This window comes from Astatotilapia calliptera, chromosome 3 (assembly GCF_964374335.1).
Source record: "Astatotilapia calliptera chromosome 3, fAstCal68.1, whole genome shotgun sequence".
In the NCBI taxonomy this organism is placed as follows: Eukaryota; Metazoa; Chordata; class Actinopteri; order Cichliformes; family Cichlidae; genus Astatotilapia; species Astatotilapia calliptera.
Window position 1 is genome coordinate 20264213 of NC_137424.1, and position 19970 is coordinate 20284182.

Here is a 19970-nt window from a genome sequence, read left to right on the forward strand (position 1 = left end):
GAGAGCAGCTAAACACGCAAAGATGGAAACACAGAGCGTGGATCGTTCACTCGACGGCACGTACACGGACACGCCGTCGGGGCTGAAAGTGGACAGCTCATAGATCCTGAAGCTGCAGGTTTCATCTGTCTCCAACCAAAACTGACTGAACCAGCAGCAGAAGAAGATCCAAACTACGCTTTACGTTTGATGAACATCGTCATGAATTCTCTCTGACTTTGACGTTTACTTCCTGCACAGCTCTCTCTCTCTCAGTGTACTTCAAGAACAGTTTACCTTCAAAAATCTGTTTCCTGCATTATTCACTGCTTATTACGCACCAGTCTGCTGTTGTGTTCACTGCTGTCGGCCTCTGAAAACAAAGCCTCATTTCTGCTGTTCAATACTGAAGAAATGTAAACCTTTTAAAATGATGACAGATTACAAACTCTCAGCTGTGTCTGTAATCAAACCTCTGTAACTTTGCTTCACTTCAGCAGCATCAGCTCATGTTCACATGTTGATTCATGGTTTGCTTCAGTTTTTGATGGACTGCAGAATATTTTGAAGGTTATCTGCTATAAAAAGCCAGAACAGGAAAATCTGCTTCATGTGTTTCTGTTTGATCCTCAGTGACTTTGACACAAAGGCCTCTGCTGTGATGATCACACCTCTGATCAAGTCTCACAGTGTCAGCTTTGTTTTTATACATATGGATATGTGCTGATAAATGATCAGAATTATAATATTTCCCACTGTCTGCTGTGTGCCGTGACCTTTGACCTGCTAAAGACAGTCAGCTGTGGATTATTCATTGTTGTGTCTGATACTTAGAACTATGAGGAAGAACACTACACAGTTAATCAGGGTCCCCTCTCTCTGAATCAGGGAAGGTGGGCAGGCCGCGTGTGGGCCGCGGGCCATACGTTGAGTCTCACTGTTTGAAATGTGAACATTGTTCTGCTGCAGTCAATGGACTAAACCAGAGAAGAAGAAAACAGACTTTACCATGAAGATCCTCAGTGTGGATCAGTATAATATCAGCCTGATGTCTGCAGTTTAGTGTCAGCACAACTTTCACATCATATTCATCTCAGCACAACTAAAACATGCTGACTGACCCCAGAGTTTCAAGTCCACATCCTGGACTCTCCAGGAAACCACACAGATGCTTCACTCCTGAATCCTGCAGCTTGTTGTTCCAGCTCAGGTCCAGCTGTCTCAGATGGGAGGGGTTGGACTTCAGTGCTGCTGCCAGATAATCACAGCTGATCTCTGACAAACCACAGACACTCAATCTTTATAAAGAATGAAAGATGTAAGTTTATTAGACAAAGTGTGAGCTTGAAATCATTCAGTGTTTCATCATCTGTTCAGAGCTGAAGAAGGTTCAGAATGTAGAAGTTTAGAAAATGGAAACTCCAAACAGCTGACAGAGTTCATACGCCTTTGTCAGGGTCAAATTCAAGCAAGACCATGTGAAAATTAAAACACATCATCCTAGGTGAACTTAAACACCTTTGTTCCCCTTTTGTTAAGACATAGAAAAGTACACCACACAAAAATACTGCAAAAGGAAACGGTCGCCTTATATACATAGTGTATAAACTCAAAATGCACATTTCACTTCAAATTAAGATTAAGGCTTTGAACAGATCACATAGTTCAGTTCAACATATAAGACTTTAAGAATGCACAAGCATCTACTTAAAATCTATTTAATTTATCATCCATGATATTATTTTGTACAATTCCAATGTATTTTGTTCATCTCCCTTAAATAAACAGGCAGTCTTAAAGTATGAAATATTCATATACAAACACATATAAATGTGTGTACTGTCTCAGTGGCTGATAGTACCCCACAGGCCTCAGTGTGAGCTTGAAGACATTTATAATGTTTAAGTAGTTTAATGTGCAGGCGCTGACGATAAACACATTTTGAATGAAAGCCGGGGAACTTTGGTAGCACAGAAACAAGTGGCTATTCTTTGTGACTATATGGATCACTCACAATACCATTATTTCACACAAAGGCACCAAATTAATACTCAAAAAAGCTGCAGCAATACACACAAATATAAACAGTACTTGGTGACAACTTTGCTTTTAGCCTTTAACCCTTCTTGACTACTTTTGATGTGGCCTCTATATTTTACCTTTAAAAACAGTTTATCTTGCCAATCTGTTATTTTCTCATTTTGACCAACTGTATCAGCACAATTTATCTAAATTCAGACAAAATTTAAAATACAAGTAGAAAGTGATATTTTGACTGTAAAAACCACACACATGTTTAACGAATCATCTTCATAACTTGAAATGCAAATAGAGATTGTACATTTTTAAAAATACGCACACGTTTTGCAAACAACAAAGTTATATGGTACTATTTACCAAAAAATGCAGCCAAGGCTCAGACGTTTTTCATATAATCATTTCAAACTATTTACAGAACAATCAGGTGTCAAACAATAGTTTGTGTCACTCTAACACATATGAGAACAGCACAGGGATAAACCTGCAGGTCTGACAGCAGGTGTGTCACTCAGCGTTTACACTGCAATCTGCCTTTGTTGGCTTTAAGGCAGCAACTGTGACGATCACTAGTAGAACTGACACACAAAACAAAACAACAGCTACACACTAAATACACAAGACAACAAACTAACTTGAGACCAAACACGGTAAACGTCACAAATCTCTCACGTATCAAAACTCTCTCTCTCTTTCGCTCACTCGCTCTCTCTTGCCGGTCACTCCTAAAACTTCCCCCTTTTGCTAAACAACCAAATGTCATGTTTCCATATCATTTTTGATTGGTCGACATGGTACATTTTCCCACCTATAGGGCTTTGGAGCGTGATGTCACGGGAGATGGGCCACGCCCCCTTCCGCCATGACAGTAGGCCAGCCAAAGGATACCATTTCAGCTATGGATCGTACGTGTTGTGTTGTCGGTTGCAACGTTAGATCACACGATCGTGAAGGCAAGAAGCTGGATAACGGGCTCTCTTTTCATCGTTTTCCATCCTGGAGGCAACGTGAGGGATCCCATGTATCCGATATTACTAAACAAAGACGTCAGGCTTGGATTGCAGCGGTGAGACGAGGGGATATCGAGTTCTCTGCAATCCCCAGCTTTTTGTTGGTTTGCTCACGGCATTTTCTTTCCGGTGAGTTCTAAATTAATTCATATCACTCTTGAAAGGCTTTTAGTGTTATTTTCAATGTGCTGAGGTCATAGATAATGAGATAAAACATGCTAATGTGTGATGCTGCAGAACCACATCATGTCGACTGAGTAGCTTATGATTTGGCATTATTGCAGGCAAACCAGCATATGAAATGGATGTAACAAATCCAGACTGGGCACCAACACTGCACATGGGGCATGACGACATACCTGTATCAGACTCGGACCGGCACTCAAGGCGTACGCAACGGAAGCGAAAAAGAGCACCCATCGGAGGTAAACAACCCCCCCCCCCCCTCTAAAAACATACTAAATTGCTATCACTGTACACTAATCCGCACATAACTTCCAGATGAATCACACACCTGTCATTGGAATATTGGTGTACATTTACCTTATGTCTAATTTTATCTTACAGGCTTTCGTTATGCAGCTGCAGAGTCTGAAGGTGTGCCCCGTGCAGAAGTGATTGATGAAGATCTGACAGAAGACCAACAGCAAAATCACAATGTCATGGAGGCAGTGGACAGCAGTTGTGTTGGACAAGTGGAGGTTGAGGTAGCAGCTGCAAATGTGGATATACTGAAGAAATGTAAACCTTTTAAAATGATGACAGATTACAAACTCTCAGCTGTGTCTGTAATCAAACCTCTGTAACTTTGCTTCACTTCAGCAGCATCAGCTCATGTTCACATGTTGATTCATGGTTTGCTTCAGTTTTTGATGGACTGCAGAATATTTTGAAGAAGGTTATCTGCTATAAAAAGCCAGAACAGGAAAATCTGCTTCATGTGTTTCTGTTTGATCCTCAGTGACTTTGACACAAAGGCCTCTGCTGTGATGATCACACCTCTGATCAAGTCTCACAATGTCAGCTTTGTTTTTATACATATGGATATGTGCTGATAAATGATCAGAGTTATAATATTTCCCACTGTCTGCTGTGTGCCGTGACCTTTGACCTGCTAAAGACAGTCAGCTGTGGATTATTCATTGTTGTGTCTGATACTTAGAACTGTGAGGAAGAACACTACACAGTTAATCAGGGTCCCCTCTCTCTGAATCAGGAAAGGTGGGCAGGCCGCGTGTGGGCCGCGGGCCATACGTTGAGTCTCACTGTTTGAAATGCGAACATTGTTCTGCTGCAGTCAATGGACTAAACCAGAGAAGAAGAAAACAGACTTTACCATGAAGATCCTCAGTGTGGATCAGTATAATATCAGCCTGATGTCTGCAGTTTAGTGTCAGCACAACTTTCACATCATATTCATCTCAGCACAACTAAAACATGCTGACTGACCCCAGAGTTTCAAGTCCACATCCTGGACTCTCCAGGAAACCACACAGATGCTTCACTCCTGAATCCTGCAGCTTGTTGTTCAGGCTCAGGTCCAGCTCTCTCAGATGGGAGGGGTTGGACTTCAGTGCTGCTGCCAGATAATCACAGCTGATCTCTGACAAACCACAGCCCATCAATCTGTATAAAGAATGAAAGATGTAAGTTTATTAGACAAAGTGTGAGCTTGAAATCATTCAGTGTTTCATCATCTGTTCAGAGCTGAAGAAGGTTCAGAATGTAGAAGTTTAGAAAATGGAAACTCCAAACAGCTGAAGCCAACAGGAAGCAGCTTCAAACAAACACAACAAGAGAAAAAACTCTGAATATTTCACATTAAAGTCGTACATTTCTCATAAAAACAGGACAAAGACTTGAAAAAGTCGTGTTTTTCCTTCCAGGAACCACAAGGCTTCACTTTTAAAGGTGAAGTGTGAAAGAAATGGACATATTTGAAGTCCAACACCTTTTTCCAGTCACATTATTAAAGCAGACAAACTACAAGCTCATTTTCATTCCAACAAGTCATCTTCTGACCTGGACTAACAACACTGGTCTCTATGTGCAGCTGGCTGTGAGACCAGTGCTCAGGGAGCGTCTACAAAGTGCAACACTGAAAGAACATCGCACACTAGCTGTGTCCCAAAACGTCGGCTGCATCCTTCGGAGGACCCGGTATTCGCGGTCTACGTGGGCCGGGTCCTTCAAAGACCGAAAAGGCTGGAAGTGCGAGGCTGTGAAATGGGACGGTCTAGCCTTCAGATTTGCGTCACCGCTGTGTTGGTGGAGTTTAATAAACTCGGCCGTCTGCTCCTTGCTATCTAAAATATAACAGGACACTGGCGTAAATTCTCGACCGTCTCACACTTCTGTTTAATCAGTTTCCTGTTTAACGTTTATTCAGCTGTGTGAAAATCCCGGAGGAACTTTGATCTCAGCCAAACCGATTTACTCCGGAACAAATAAAACACAGAAAAAAGGCAAACAATTACATTTTTAAGTTATCCGAGTGACTTATATATCATGTTTCACCTGAGTAGTGAAAGAGCGGGGTCTGAAAACGATGAAGCGGGCGTCCGCTGCTCTCGCCGGCTGGAGTGACCATTGAACCCCCCGGCTTGCTAGCGAGCGGGTGGGGAACAGACGTCTCCGAAAACGTCGGCACACTTTTGCAAATATGCGATGTCTTGATAAACCGAGCAGATATTTGAAGTTTACACAGCTACTTTCTCGCCTGAAAATATGTTAAAAGTTTATTTTGTGACCCAGAAAGATTAATAAGAGTAATTTGAAAACTTAGTAGCTGCCGCCATTGTTGGCAGCTGAAATTTGGCTGGGCCGCGCTATGAATTCTGGGATATGGTGGGCCACGAAGGACACACCCGACGAATCCTTCAAATTCGGGGAAATGAAGGACGCATTTGTCGGGCACATTTGAAGGAGTCGACAAATACGGACAGCCTTCATCGCCTGGCTGTGACGTAATCGGCCTTCAAATGCAGCCTCTGGAGGATGCAGCCGACGTTTTGGGACACAGCTACTAATTTGCTTCCATCATCCAACCTGAAGAGGAAACAGAGACGCCTCCCCTTCAAAGTAAAAGCTGCTCCTTTTGGACACAGTATCAAAGAAAGTCTACAGTATAACATAGAAAAGACAGAACAAAGTTTTGGTTGTTTTTAAATTGTGCAGAAATGAAACTACACTAAGCTCAATTATGTGACAGACATTTCATCCCATGTCAGTTTGGCCTCATCCTGGGCCGGATTATCCAGCACACACTCTGACCACAGGTCCATGTTGAGCAGGATGAGCTGCTGGCTAATCTGGAGGCTGTAGCAGCAGCTCACAGTCACAGTGGATTTCCACTCATGAAAAAGCTCTGGCTGCTTCATTTCTCATCTCATATCAGAGACTTTAATGCTTCACTGAAGCTGTACTGTGATGCTTCCATATTCCAGTGAGGCCTCCATAATGATTTCAGCTGTTCTGTACACACACTGTGTGCCCTGTATGGCTCAAAGTCTCTGCAGCCTGTTTTTATCTGCTATCATCAGATCTTCATCATCCTCATTCACATCCCTCACACACTCTACAGCCTCATCAGCACTGACTTCATCTTCACTGACTGATGGAGCACAACATGAACCTGTGGAGGCTGAAACACTGTCCTGTCAAACATCTCCCCGTCACCACTCCACTTCTGTCAGCCTTTAAATGAACCCTGCTCAAGTCTGTCACTTCTGTTTGGAGCCAAAAGAGGTTAAAGATTACGCCACTACATTCTTGTCTAGAAAATATTAAAGTGTATTTGGTGACACACAAAAAAGGGTAAAAGTATAGTTTGGGTCCACACATGTCCAAACCCTGGTGTGTAGGCCTACTTAGTATTGAGAAAAGCCCACTAAAAGAACGCCCACCAGACCAAAGCAATGGTGTTGACTTGATCAGCATTAACCCCGCCCCCTGACTTTGATGGGTGAAGCTGACAAATAAAATGTATTTATGAACAGCGATGCAGGGCCAGGAGTAGCAACGTGAATTAAATAAATACATCATTAAATAATTCATTAAATGTGTCAGTAAAATAATTAAAATAGAAAACAAACCAACAAAATATGTAATTAACTAATTTGAATTGTACATAAATACTTAATGAATTATTTTAAATGAAATTAACCGATAATTCATCGTGATTTTGTTTTGTGTTTTGATGAGCTAATAATCAGCTCTCTTTTTCTCATTGTTGTTCTAAGCCGCTTATCCAAAGGTAAGGCACTACCTGTTGAATTATTTCCAAAGTGTGCCAAATTGGACATTACAAATTAAAGTCTACTCACTGAAATTACTGGGGAATGTCTGCTTTGATTTTGATGAGAATCTCATGACAGTACTGAGGATTTAATGCAGTTGGACTGCTAAAAATGATTGAATGCGGTTGGACCGCTAAAGGATTTAATACGGTTGGACCGTGGAAAGCAGTTGGACTGCTGAGTGATTTTAGTATATTAGGGAATTTGGTTATTGTTTGGGGTGGAGCCCGTATTGGTTATAAGGTTGGACCTGCTTCAGTCTTACACTTTTTTGGCTGTTTTACTGTTGTTCCAAAGTATTATAAATTATTCAAGAACGTCAGTTGGACTGATAGGAAGCGCAGTGCTCAGAGGTAACGCTTGCCAATGCCAAGGACGCTTAGGCATTGTCCTCGAAGAGGGATAGTCAGTTGGTCACTGTGGAGCTTGGGGCACTCCAGAATAACTAGGAGTTAGAGTCTCCTTACCGTTTGGAACGGTAGTCTGCGCTTTTTTGGCCAGCAGAAGTTGGACTTCGGGCGTGTAACTTTAACTTAAAACTTCGGGGTAAGCCTTGGCTGTGAAATGCCAAAAATAGAGCTTCAGGCAAAGTTTGGGTTGGTTGACGCTTTTAAATTGAGTTAGGGATTTTAGAGATGAGGCCAGAAACTGTTGGACAGATACTGGTTAATTGATCACAAAAAAGTTGGACTTTATCGGTTGGACCGTTAACTTAAATTTGTCGAAATTGTTTAGGCGCTAAAGCTGACAGATGTGACAGTGGTTGTAAATATAAGACGTCTTTGTAATATAAAATAAGAGATCTCTGTGTGAAAGGAGTCTGAGGCAGTGCTGGAGCTATTTTTAGACTGTGTGTGTGTGAGTGTGAAAATGCAAATTAGTCAGCAGTGAACTGTTTAAACCACAGTTGGTTTTACAAATACTGCTGCAAACATTGTTGAGTGTGTGTTTAAGACGCCATTTATGTTCATTAGAGGGCTATAAATAAAGTTTTGAGTTGCCGTAGTGGATGTATAGTAATTGACTGAGTTTTGATATATAAATATAGTGAGTGCACTGTATATATTTAAGACTAACATATTACTTTTAGGAGTAACCTCTCATCAGCAATAAATGCTGGTGTGTTTTATTTTTTCTATTCTATGTGTGTGCTGTGAGAATTAATAGAGGTTTCAATTGTTTTCTTTGACTTGCTCTTTCTGATTATGAAAGGCATGTCTGAAATACTCTTAGGAAAGCGTGTTGTGAGTATATTCCTCAACTCTTGTCACAGTTTAAGTGTGTGAATGCTGTGAGTAGCAGGTTTTGAGTGATTGGGTGTGATTTGTACAAAATAATAAATAATAATAACACTATGAAAGTTGATAGTAGAGTGAGTGCAGAAGTGGAAGTGTGAGAGAAAAGGCGGTGTGTGTGTGAGACGATCTGACAAACGCAAAGAATTTAGTATATTTAGAAGTGTGTGCGTGAAATAAGGGTGAATTGTTTTAGATCAAGACTTAGTAAAACAAGAGTTTTATTAGCCTGTAAAAAAAACAAAACAGGAGAGATAGAAACAGAAAATATGGTTCTGAGCAGCTGCAAGGTTGACAGGAAATGGTGTGTGTGACAGGAACTTTGCATGCCCATAAAAGGAACTGACTGTGACAAGTGAGCACACAGAGAGAGAAACATACGAGTTAAACTCCAGGCAGATGAAGCAAATGGAGGTTTTAAAAAAAGAAATGAAAAGGATATTAATTGTATGCTTTAGTGTGTCAATACAGGTGGACTTCTTTCAACCTAGAATCTTGAGTACAAAACCATTGATTAACAGAATTGGGAGGAAAACAGGCCAGATTTTGGCTTAAAATTTTACAGCTTGACCTCCCACTTGTCCCGATCCTGAGAAGAAGCTCATAGGACAGTTAATCTCCTGATGAAGACCGACAGAACATCGTGGACTTCAAGAATTAACAGCAGGCAAAAGACAGTGCAACTGAAACTACACTGACGATACCAGCAGCAGCATGGAAGAAAAGCACGTGATGGAAAATGCACGGTGAACTGCAGGCTGGTAAGAACAGTGTGACATAACTGTTTAAAGACACTGAATGGGATATTTTGCCAGGCTGGGATTTAATCTAAAAGGAAAATACTGAAAAGAGCAACGGAGAAGAAACAGAGAAGAAACAGACTGTGTTTGCTGGGGATCACAAGACAACAAAGGACACTAAGAGAAGGGCACAGGGGCCAGTGGGAAGGTGAAGCCCAGACGAGTTCGACTGCGAGAATAGAGGGTACAATTGGGTTGAAATTGAAGCCGGAACTCAGGATGGTTTAGGGATGTCCACGTCACAAACAAAGAGGTAAACAAAAAGAAGGTAAAATAAAGAGAGAAAATAACTGACAATTACATTAATGAATAGAAGACACACATACAGATATTACATAGATTTATTTTTAGGATAAAGGGGAGAGCTTATACGTAGAAATGACTTTTTATACATATTGCATTTTGTGCCTTTAAGGGAGTTGCGGCTCAATTCGTCTCTTGTGGGTCACGAGCCTTTGGCTAGCGCTATGATTAGCCAATCTACTGTGAGGATGATATGAGTTATTGAAGGATTGCACACGCTTACAGACACAGAGTCCATAAACACACATGACAGTATTGATTCCAGGCAAAAGGCCTCAAATTAATTTAGCGTTTAACTGAACTTGAGCTGGCCCTGTAACAAGTGACAGAAAAGAGGAACTGAATAGGAGTTTCTTGCTTTAGAGAAGGACCAAAGGAAGGAAAGCATATATTTTGGTTAAGTCTGATAAACTAGAATGAGAAGGTATTGTTACATCAAAGGAGCAAGATGAAATAAAAAGGCTGTACCAAAAACAGGTTATAACATAGGAAATGTGAGTTTTAAAATGAAGTTAGTGTTAACACACAGGAGTTGTTTCAAGGCAGCGTTTAGCTATGATAAAATGTATGCAGGAGTAATTGCTTATATGCTTAAACTTAATTGATTAAAGTGGTTGTTTTTTTTGGATCTTTTAGTAGAATAGGCGCTTATAATGATTTTCTTGTGAAAGGAGATTCTAGGTCAGAGTGGAGGCCTTGCAGCAGCGAGAGTTCTGTGTACAGGATGTTGATGATTAGATAAGGCAAGCGACAGGAAACGCATGCAGGGACGTGAAAGCAGCGTTTTAAGAGTTTTAAAATGATGAGTAACGTTGAAGAATATATATAAATACAAGTCAATAAGTCAAGAAGATAATTAGGATCAGGCTTTTGATTAAAGAGTCCCAAAGATGATAAGTTAGGGAGGTGCAGGAAAAGGTGTTTGGTTTGCTTTACAGAAGATCTCGGCGACCACAGGGGGGTGAGGATGCTGGAGGCCCGAGGCATGATGGACCACAAGAGAGGGACGCAGAAAAAACCTAATCTTACGCATGGAGTGTTCTCGAGGGGGAGCTGGTGTTTATTACTGGACCACTTAGATGACATGAGGTTGTCTGATTTGCTGAGCCAGAGGACGGCTAGAGAGGGTCAGAGCGGGAGTGGTGACGCCGATGTCCACGATGCCATGGATGGACATGGAAGCAGCTGAGTGGGCCGAGGAGTGACCCAACACAATGTATTGTGACCTCTGGTGTTCCAGAGGTCGAGAGAGGGAGTATTGAGATTGGAGAGATATTTTGCTGCTATTGTTAATAATCATCATCATTACCATTGCATTAATAATATAATCTACAGAATTGATATTGCATTCAGATGTTTAAACAGTGTGTGTCTTTCAGAAAGACTAAGTTGCAGGCTGACAGGAAGTTGCAGGTTTGAAGAGTGTGCCTTTTGCAGAACTGAAACCGAAAGCAGAGTCTAAGTGCAGGTTATTTTGAGCAGCCTTTAAGGACGAGACACACACTTAGTTAAAGAGAATCATTTATAGGTGGAAGTTTAATCATGTTTTGCTCGGGGTTGCAAAAGAGCAGTTTGTCGCAGAACTGCTGCTGATGTGTCAAGATGATAAGCGAGCATCCGGCAGTGACAGGAAGTACCTGCCATGAAGATAGGAGATAATGTTCTTTTAAACTGTGTTAAAAGTCATTGTGGTTTTGATTTGATGTATGCATATATTCTGTTTGTGACGTATGAGAGGGCGTCATTAAATTCAAGCCCTGATGGTATAAAATATCTGTTTATGCTTTGATTAAGTCGGAGATCAGCCCGGTCTGCGAACGGAGCTGGTCTTCCCACGCGTGTATTTCATTAAAATCAATTGTTTGACCAAGTTCTGGACCATGGTTGTTTGTACTCTCCTTCCCCAATATTTGAACCTTAACATTAGTTTACTCAAAATAAATTTAAGACATCAATATTAAAGGTTAAGTTATGATAATGAATACATGCAACTATAACTGATGACATAAGAATTTGGATTTTTAAGCTAAAGCGAAGGTGCTGACTCACTTGGCATGTTACTCTCAAATCCTCCCTAATAACAATAACATAATTACACTTTAGCCACAAGAGGGCAGCAGCATTAATACAAGTCACGTGTATATAAAGGTACAGTGATTATATTACAGTGATTTTGACAAAAACAAAACAGAGGTTCATGGCAGTGTGTTTTTCATAACATACCAATCAAATTAAATAATAAAAACTTTATAACTTACAGAGCTTTTTTAGAGGCTTTGACCACTGGCAGCAGCCTCAGAAGAGCCTCCTCTGAAGCAGAGTATTTCTTCAGGTTAAACACATCCAGATCTTTTTCTGATGACAGTAAGATGAAGACCAGAGCTGACCACTGAGCAGGAGACAGTTTATCTGTGGAGAGACGTCCTGAACTCAGGGACTGTTGGATCTCCTCCACTAGAGAACGATCATTCAGTTCATTCAGACAGTGGAACAGATTGATGCTTTTCTCTGCAGACAGATTCTCACTGAGCTTCTTCTTGATGTACTGAACTGCTTCTTGATTGGTCTGTGAGCTACTTCCTGTCTGTGTCATCAGGCCTTGCAAACGAGTTTGATTAGTCTTCAGACCCAAGAGAAAACGAAGGAACAAGTCCAGGTGTCCATTGGGGCTCTGTAAGGCCTTGTCCACAGCACACTGGTAGAAGTATTTCTCTGTCTGAGAGTTTGTTTGTTGTTTTTCCAGCTGATTGAGTCCAGAGTTGATGAAGGTCAGGTGGACATGAAGAGCAGCCAGAAACTCCTGAACACTGAGATGAACAAAGCAGAACACCTTGTTCTGGTACAGTTGTTTCTCCTCTTTAAAGATCTGTGTGAACACTCCTGAGTACACTGAGGCTGCTCTGATATCGATGCCACACTCTGTCAGGTCTGGTTCATAGAAGATCAGGTTTCCTTTCTGCAGCTGATCAAAAGCCAGTTTTCCCAGTGACTCAATCATCTTCCTGCTCTCTGGACTCCAGTGTGGATCTGTCTCAGCTCCTCCATCATATTTGATCCTCTTGACTTTGGCCTGAACCACCAGGAAGTGGATGTACATCTCAGTCAGGGTGTTGGGCAGCTCTCCTCCCTCTCTGGTTTCCAGCACATCCTCCAGAACTGTAGCAGTGATCCAGCAGAAGACTGGGATGTGACACATGATGTGGAGGCTTCGAGCTTTCTTGATGTGGGAGATGATCCTGCTGGCCTGCTCCTCATCTCTGAATCTCTTCCTGAAGTACTCCTCCTTCTGTGGGTCAGTGAACCCTCTGACCTCTGTCACCATGTCGACACACTGAGGAGGGATCTGATTGGCTGCTGCAGGTCGTGTTGTTATCCAAAGGTGAGCAGAAGGGAGCAGGTTCCCTCTGATGAGGTTTATCAGCAGCTCATCCAATGAGGTGGACTTTCTTGTTTCAGTCAGGATTTTAGTTTTGTTGAAGTCCAAATTAAGTCGACACTCATCCAGACCATCAAGTATGAACACAACCTGGAAGTCTTCAAGCCTGCAGATTCCTGATTCGTTAGTTTGATTAAAGAAGTGATGAACAAGTTCCACCAAGCTGAACTTTTCATCTTTCAGCACATTCAGCTCTCTGAAAGTGAATGGAAATATGAACTGGATGTCCTGGTTGGCTTTGTCTTCAGCCCAGTCCAGGCTGTATTTCTGTGTTAAGACTGTTTTCCCAATGCCAGCCACTCCCTTTGTCAGCACTGTTCTGATTGGTTCGTCTCTTCCTGGTGAGGCTTTAAAGATGTCTTCTTGTCTGATTGTTGTTTCTGGTCTGTCTGGTTTCCTGGATGCTGTTTCAATCTGTCTGACCTCATGTTCATCATTGACCTCTGCAGTCCCTCCCTCTGTGATGTAGAGCTCTGTGTAGATCTGATTCAGAAGGGTTGGGCTTCCTGCTTTAGCGATGCCCTCAAACACACACTGGAACTTCTTCTTCAGTTGGGCTTTAAGTTCACGTTTACAGAGTGGAGCAAATTCTGAAAGTAAGAAATTCAGAAACAAATATTATATAATAAATATCATAGCCTTTCAGTACCCTGAAAGGATGAATGTCTATTGGTCCATTTCTTGAGCTATTAGGAAAGATCAATATTCAGTCTTTAGAGAAATTCTCTTACTGCTCTGCAGATGGTCAGCCATCTCATGCTGCTTAAGTCTCCTCAAGAAGTGGAGTGTGATCTTCAGAAATGCTTCTCTGCAGCTCTTTCTTTCATCTTCATCCTCTCCTTCAAACATCTCCTCATCCTCCATCTGGCTCTTTAAAGTTTCTGGGTGATCTGGACTCAGAAGCTTCTGGATCTTCTTCAGCTCGTTCTTCACAAACATGGTGATGTTGTCCTCCAGCCGCTGGAAAAGAAAACTATATGAATTACCCAGTGGTAAATGGACTGGTTCTTATATAGCTCTCTTTGATACTCTGTGCACACAAAGCATTTTATACAACATGCCTCATTCAACCAAGCACATTGTTCTATGCTTAAATACTTTCTTTCACACTCTGATGGATGCATCAGAGGGCAGCTTGGGTTTAGTACGTTACCCAGTACATTTGCCAGCCAGGGTTTGATTCACAAACCTTCTGACTAGTAGCTGACCTGCTCCCCTCCTGAGCTACAGTCACCCCAATCTGACTGAAATCATGGAGCCCAAACTCTGACTTATGTTGGACACACTGACAATCCTCTGGTCCACAAAGTGCAGCATAGAGGTGACTGAAAAGAACAAATGTAAACGTAGTACTACAAACCATAACCACAAAGTCCAGGTGTGTTTGATGCTGCTGTGCAGACTGACCAGTGGAAACCTCTGCTCTCTGCTGGTCCACTCTGTGGAGGAGTAATGTATAATTAGCTCATGTTATGTCTGTCCACACACAGACACAAGCTAAAGGTCCATGAAGTGATGTTTGGATGGGTTCAGTCAATCAGATGACTGTCATGGTGGAGCTTTGCTAGTCCTGCTGATCCCACTGAGAATTAACAACTCAGTTTCCAGATGTCTGTAGTTTTCTGCTCAGTTTCTTTAGTCCCAACAGCTCTTACCATCTCCTGCATAAAGCTTTCCCTCCATGCTCAGATGCCCTGGAACAAGGTGCTCTCTTTATATCAGTGACTGGTTTAAAGGGACAACTTGCAGTGCTCGCCAAACTTTGTGTCAGCAAAAGTAGTTCTAATGTTTCTTACATTTATTACATTTTTACATTTTTACACACACAAATCAATGAACGCAAAAACATAAACTTTCCAGATATTTTGTTTCACAATGTTACAAAACTCAGTTCACAACTACACAGTCTGATTTACAAGTACAAAATATTTATGACCACAGTTTGAGCCGATGTATGTCCCGAGTCTGTGGACTCAGTGGTTTTGTTTTGATTGTTATTGTCTTTTGTTACAATTTCATTCTGATTAAGATTTTCTAGTTCTGAGGTTTTGGTTTCTGTGTTCCCTCTGTACTGTGTTAGTATTGTGTCTCTGTGTTCACTTCCTGTTTTATTTTGACAGTGCCATGTCCTATGTTAGTGTGTCTACTTTTGCTTCCCCTTGTCTGGTTATGTCCAATGAATCCTGCTGTGTCTCCCTTTTCTCATTCCCTGATGGCTCTTTTGTGTATATGAGCCCTTTGTTTTCTCCTGCTTGTTGCTGGTTCGTCTGTGTTGTCTCCCCGTGTCTCCGTTTAAGGTTTCAGGTTAGTTTTTTAGTTTTTCAGTAGAGGTTATCTTAGCTTCTGCACAGGCCATCTCCACTGCACTTCACCGTTTCAATAAAGCTCACTCACTTCACAGCAGTGTTGGCATCTTGGGTCCTTTATTAAATTCAACATGGCTCGCCCCGCTAGCCGTGACATAAGATGTGAAAACAATATCCAAAAAACACGAGAGACAAACAGGGAATAGTTTTAAGGTGCAGGGCCAACAAACTGAGTCTAGCCATGAACTCAGAGTTGATTGAATTAGCATTTTGAATTGGCTGATCTGAGTTACTTCAATCAAGTCTATGTTCACTTTGAGTTAAGATTATACGTGATTGATGGAAAAGAAAAAAGCCGTCATCAGCAACTGATTCTGATTTAGCAGGTTTTCAAATCTAAACGGTACCCATCCCTAGCTGGCTGTAGTTAAACCTTTACTTAAAAAGCATCCCTAGACCCAGCTGTCTTAGCTAATTATAGGCCGATCTCCAACCTGACAATCCTTGAAAGAGTAGTTGGGGGGAGACAATCAGAGGGGCAGTGTGATGATCTTAGGTTACGAACTACTGCAGTCAAGTCATTAAGGGAGACGGGATCAAACTGCTCTAAGACAGCTGAGCACACAGGAGAAAGACTCGGATCTGAGGCAGCAGTCGGCGAGACAAGAGCCCTAATAGATAGAACCTTGTTGTTAAAAAACGCTAAAAAGAGTGACGCTGAAAAACTAGTTCATGCATTTATTACTTCCAGGCTGGACGACTGTAATTCATTATTATCAGGATGTCCTAAAAACTCCCTGAAAAGCCTTCAGCTGATCCAAAATGCTGCAGCAAGAGTCCTGACAGGGACTAGAAAGAGAGAGCAGATTTCTCCTGTTTTGGCTTCCCTTCATTGACTTCCTGTTAAATCCAGAATTCAAAATCCTGCTCCTCACATACAAGCAGTGTTGGGACTAACGCGTTATTAACTCATTCACTGCCATTGACATCTATAGCCGTCAATTGCAGTGCATGAGTCAATGGGTTTAACTCATTCACTGCCAATGGCTGGCAGTGAATGAGTTAAGTAACGCGTTACAGTAACTACGTTATTATTGTGGTAACGAGCACGGTAACTAGTTATTATGCCAAAATCAGGAACGCGTTAGTCGTTACTGAGATTTAGATAGGGTCGTTACTCGTTACTTCGTGTGGTGGCTATCGCGGAGCTTCCACAGATTCAGTAACATTAGCAAGTGGTGGAGGCCAGCAGGTGGATGAAGGAAAGGGGACGCAGAAGGAAAAGAGACCCGAGGCGGCCGCCGCCGGTCCAAGTGTGAACTGAACTTCAGGTAAGAAGTTATGACCTGCAGTCTCTCTGGGTCAGATATGAACCAAGTTTAGGTGGAGTTTATTTTCGTTATTCTGACTTTTTCCGTACTGCGTGCTAGCTAGCATGACGGAGTTTCTATACAGCTGGGTGGTGCTATGAAGTTAATGATGTTGAACTTTATTTTGTTCATAAGTTATTAGAGTTGCCAACCGTCCCGTCTGGTATTCAGAGAAAATATTACGCGTTTCTTATTGAGGTGAAAAGGATCAGTTTGTCCCGTAATTCAGCTACAATGAAAAAGGCACAAAGCTGGAGTTATTCTGTGTCTTTGCTGCACAGCTGCCTCTTCTTCTCTCATTCTCCCCCCTCCCTCTCCCGTTTCTACTTCAATCATGAAAACTGATCAATGATCAGCTGATCGGCTCTCTTGTTTGTTTATCGCTCACTTTGCGCCAGAAAGAGGAAACCAGCGGATGTCGCGGTAAACAACAGCAGCACTTTTAAGCTTGATCAGCTGTTGTTAGAATTTATTTAATATTAATTTCTAGTATCAGCTGATGTTTGATGGAGCCACAGCTGTAAAGCTGCTGGTCATGATATGGTTTGGTTATCTGGTGAGAGGGAAACATGAAGATGAAACCAGGAGACGTCCTTACTGGATCATCAGAGCTGAACAGGTGATGGAGAAACAGGTTTACCTTTTAGGTGACATGAATGAGTTGAAGGGAAGTTATGAACTGTTTCTGAGAGACAAATAACACCAGGATCCTTTTTTAGGTAGCTGACAGCTGGTAACTGTGCAGGGGCGGATCTAGCAAAGTGTTGCCAGGGGGGCATGTAGGGCATTAACAGGGAGAGGTGGGCACAAGGAAATACTTTTCTTTCTTATTCTCATTTAAAATGTCTAGCTTTTAAAAAATAATTATCTGAATCTTACAACAAACGATTGATAGATTGATGCATATATACCATCAAAACAGTGTACATCACTGTCACAACAGCGTTTGTTTTCATTCAAAGGCTTTATGTTTTTCCTATAATGGTGGGCCGGTCTCTAGTTAAAATGCCCGGACCAATTTTCTGTCCCAGTCCAGCCCTGTAAGCAGCTCATCTGCAGTCTGGTGTTACCTACATCTTCCTATTCAGAAGGCAGAATTTCCAAGTTCTGAGTACAATCGAAAGCACCACGACTGCAGTTTTTGTGTTGGATGTAAAAGGCGCACATGACGCTGTGACGTAGGCTAGAATCATGGCAGCAGTCAATGACGGTCCAGGCGTGGGATTTCTCTCGTGGAAATATGCACATTATCTTTTCCTTTCTATTGGTAGGTGGCACAGTGCACTGTGGCAAGTAAGCAAGCTAGAAGACTGGCAAAGTTATGGAAGCAACACATTAACAAGAGAATTCTGAGTAAAACCAAAGTTACTTTCCCTAGTAACTAGTTACTTTGAAAATAACGAGTAACTTGAAGTAACTGAGTTACTTTTGAGAGAAGTAACTAGTAATGTAATTAAGTTACTATTTTAAAGTAACTTACCCAACACTGCATACAAGGTCTTAAATAATCAGGCCCCATCTTATCTTAATGCTGCACCACAACACCTGATCTCTGGTTTCCTCACCTCTTCAATCCCACTTTAATACTTGACTAAACTCATTTTCCTGTTTAGGTGTTGAGGCAAAGCCGCCCATCTACAATGCAGGCAACAGCAAACGGAGCTATTTTTGATTCCCTTTGGGTTTTTTCTACTTTTGTGCTACAAAATGTTCAAGCTGATTAAATTCATTAGAATAAAAGTTCAGATAATTTTCTCATATTAATGTTGGAGGTAGAAATTCAGGTAACTTTGCACAAAAACTGGCAGAAATTTCCTTCAAAGATGGCGTTTTTACTTTAATACTGTGAGTACATTTCAGAGCCTGGACTCTTTTACCTTTACTTGAGTAAAGAAGCTGAATCAGTATTTCAGCTTTAAGAGGGTATTTTAACACAAACATCAGTCCTTCTACTTAAGTATGTTTGACACTTTGTTTAATCATCATTTTTAATGATCAAATATAATTATGTTTGTTATTTGTGGATTTTAAATGTCCTTGACAGAGACAGATGATGATCATTATCCTGCACTGTGGTCTCAGGTTTGGTCGAGCTAGCACAAAGAATGGCTATGTTGAACTTCCTCCTGGGATCTACACTAAGAAGTGAGTCCAACATTAGCAGGGTCTCTTTCCTTTATCTGGATTCACTTTAGCATTCACAGTCACGTGAAGCTTGTTATTAACTCGATAAGTCAACCCAGGGTTTCAGCTGAGCGCTCACATGAAACACATGGTGTTGACAGCATCTGATCAATCATATTCATGGAGACGTGTATCAGCAACAGAGCAGCTGAGTTTGCAGAAGGAAGTCAAACTAAACCACAGGAACAATATTTGGAGATTACACACATAATAAAATACTAGCAGTAACACAGCTGCTGCAGACAAATCAGTCGTGTGATCGTGTGTGAGAGGAGAAGGACTGTAAAGGAGTTTGTGTTAAAAGCTCTGTATGAATGTGGGAGACTTTGAAGGGCTTTAAAAAGGCCAATATAAAATAAAAGGCAGCAAAATTGCTGAGTGTGAAAGTCACCAGACTTATCAGAGCTCTGTGATTAAGACCTGTAAGAACACCTATTTGTACTTGTTGGCATTATATCAAACACACACGTATATTAAGCCTTTGTTTGAACTCTGGTTGAATTTGTTACTTTCAGACTGTGAAACATCACAGAGGCTGCAGCTGCAGATCTTTTATTCACCTGGAAATTTACTTTAAATGTTAGATGGAAAATGTATTGCTCAGTTTCACCAAAGTAAGAACAAGAATCCATAAACCTTCATAAAGACAAACATCTCCCAGAACATTGAGCTGCTGAAGTGTCCCTGAAGGGAAAAACTTTTTGTCCTCCTCCATCCAGCAACACCTGAAACACCTGAGTGGAAGCTCCTCCCTACACTGTGTTTGAAGCAAAGCACAAAGGAGACACCTGCTGGAGCAGCTGGAGTCCTACAGACACTCAGCCTCTTCACTACACAAACACCTCCTACAACATCCACTCTTTCCACTCTGACTGCTGTGTTTGTGGAAACACTCCAACACACACCGCTTCACATACCAACATAGAAATGTGTGTGAAAAAGAGCTGAGCTG

The 19970-nt window shown here is 41.5% G+C and overlaps 2 protein-coding genes across 2 annotated transcripts in view; both read right to left on the reverse strand.

Moving 5' to 3' along the window:
• Positions 1-19970, reverse strand: part of LOC113015973 (NACHT, LRR and PYD domains-containing protein 12-like) — a 748422-nt gene that overhangs the window by 335249 nt on the left and 393203 nt on the right. The gene's annotated exons all lie outside the window — the stretch shown is intronic.
• On the reverse strand, positions 78-14113 carry LOC145425229 (protein NLRC3-like). Its single transcript, XM_080298203.1, has 4 exons — positions 13890-14113; positions 11981-13748; positions 4476-4652; positions 78-1277 (listed from the first exon to the last, which is right to left on the reverse strand). The coding sequence occupies exons 1-4, from the start codon at positions 14095-14097 to the stop codon at positions 1082-1084; spliced, it is 2349 nt and encodes a 782-aa protein (XP_080154329.1). The 5' UTR covers positions 14098-14113; the 3' UTR covers positions 78-1081.

Coding starts and splice junctions, on each gene's coding strand:
- LOC145425229 (XM_080298203.1), bottom strand. CDS start 14,097: ATGTTTGTGAAGAACGAGCTGAAGAAGATCCAGAAGCTTCTGAGTCCA. Junction 13,749..13,889: donor GGCTGACCATCTGCAGAGCA/GTAAGAGAATTT, acceptor TCTTACTTTCAG/AATTTGCTCCACTCTGTAAA. Junction 1,278..4,475: donor TGTGGACTTGAAACTCTGGG/GTCAGTCAGCAT, acceptor TTCTTTATAAAG/ATTGAGTGTCTGTGGTTTGT.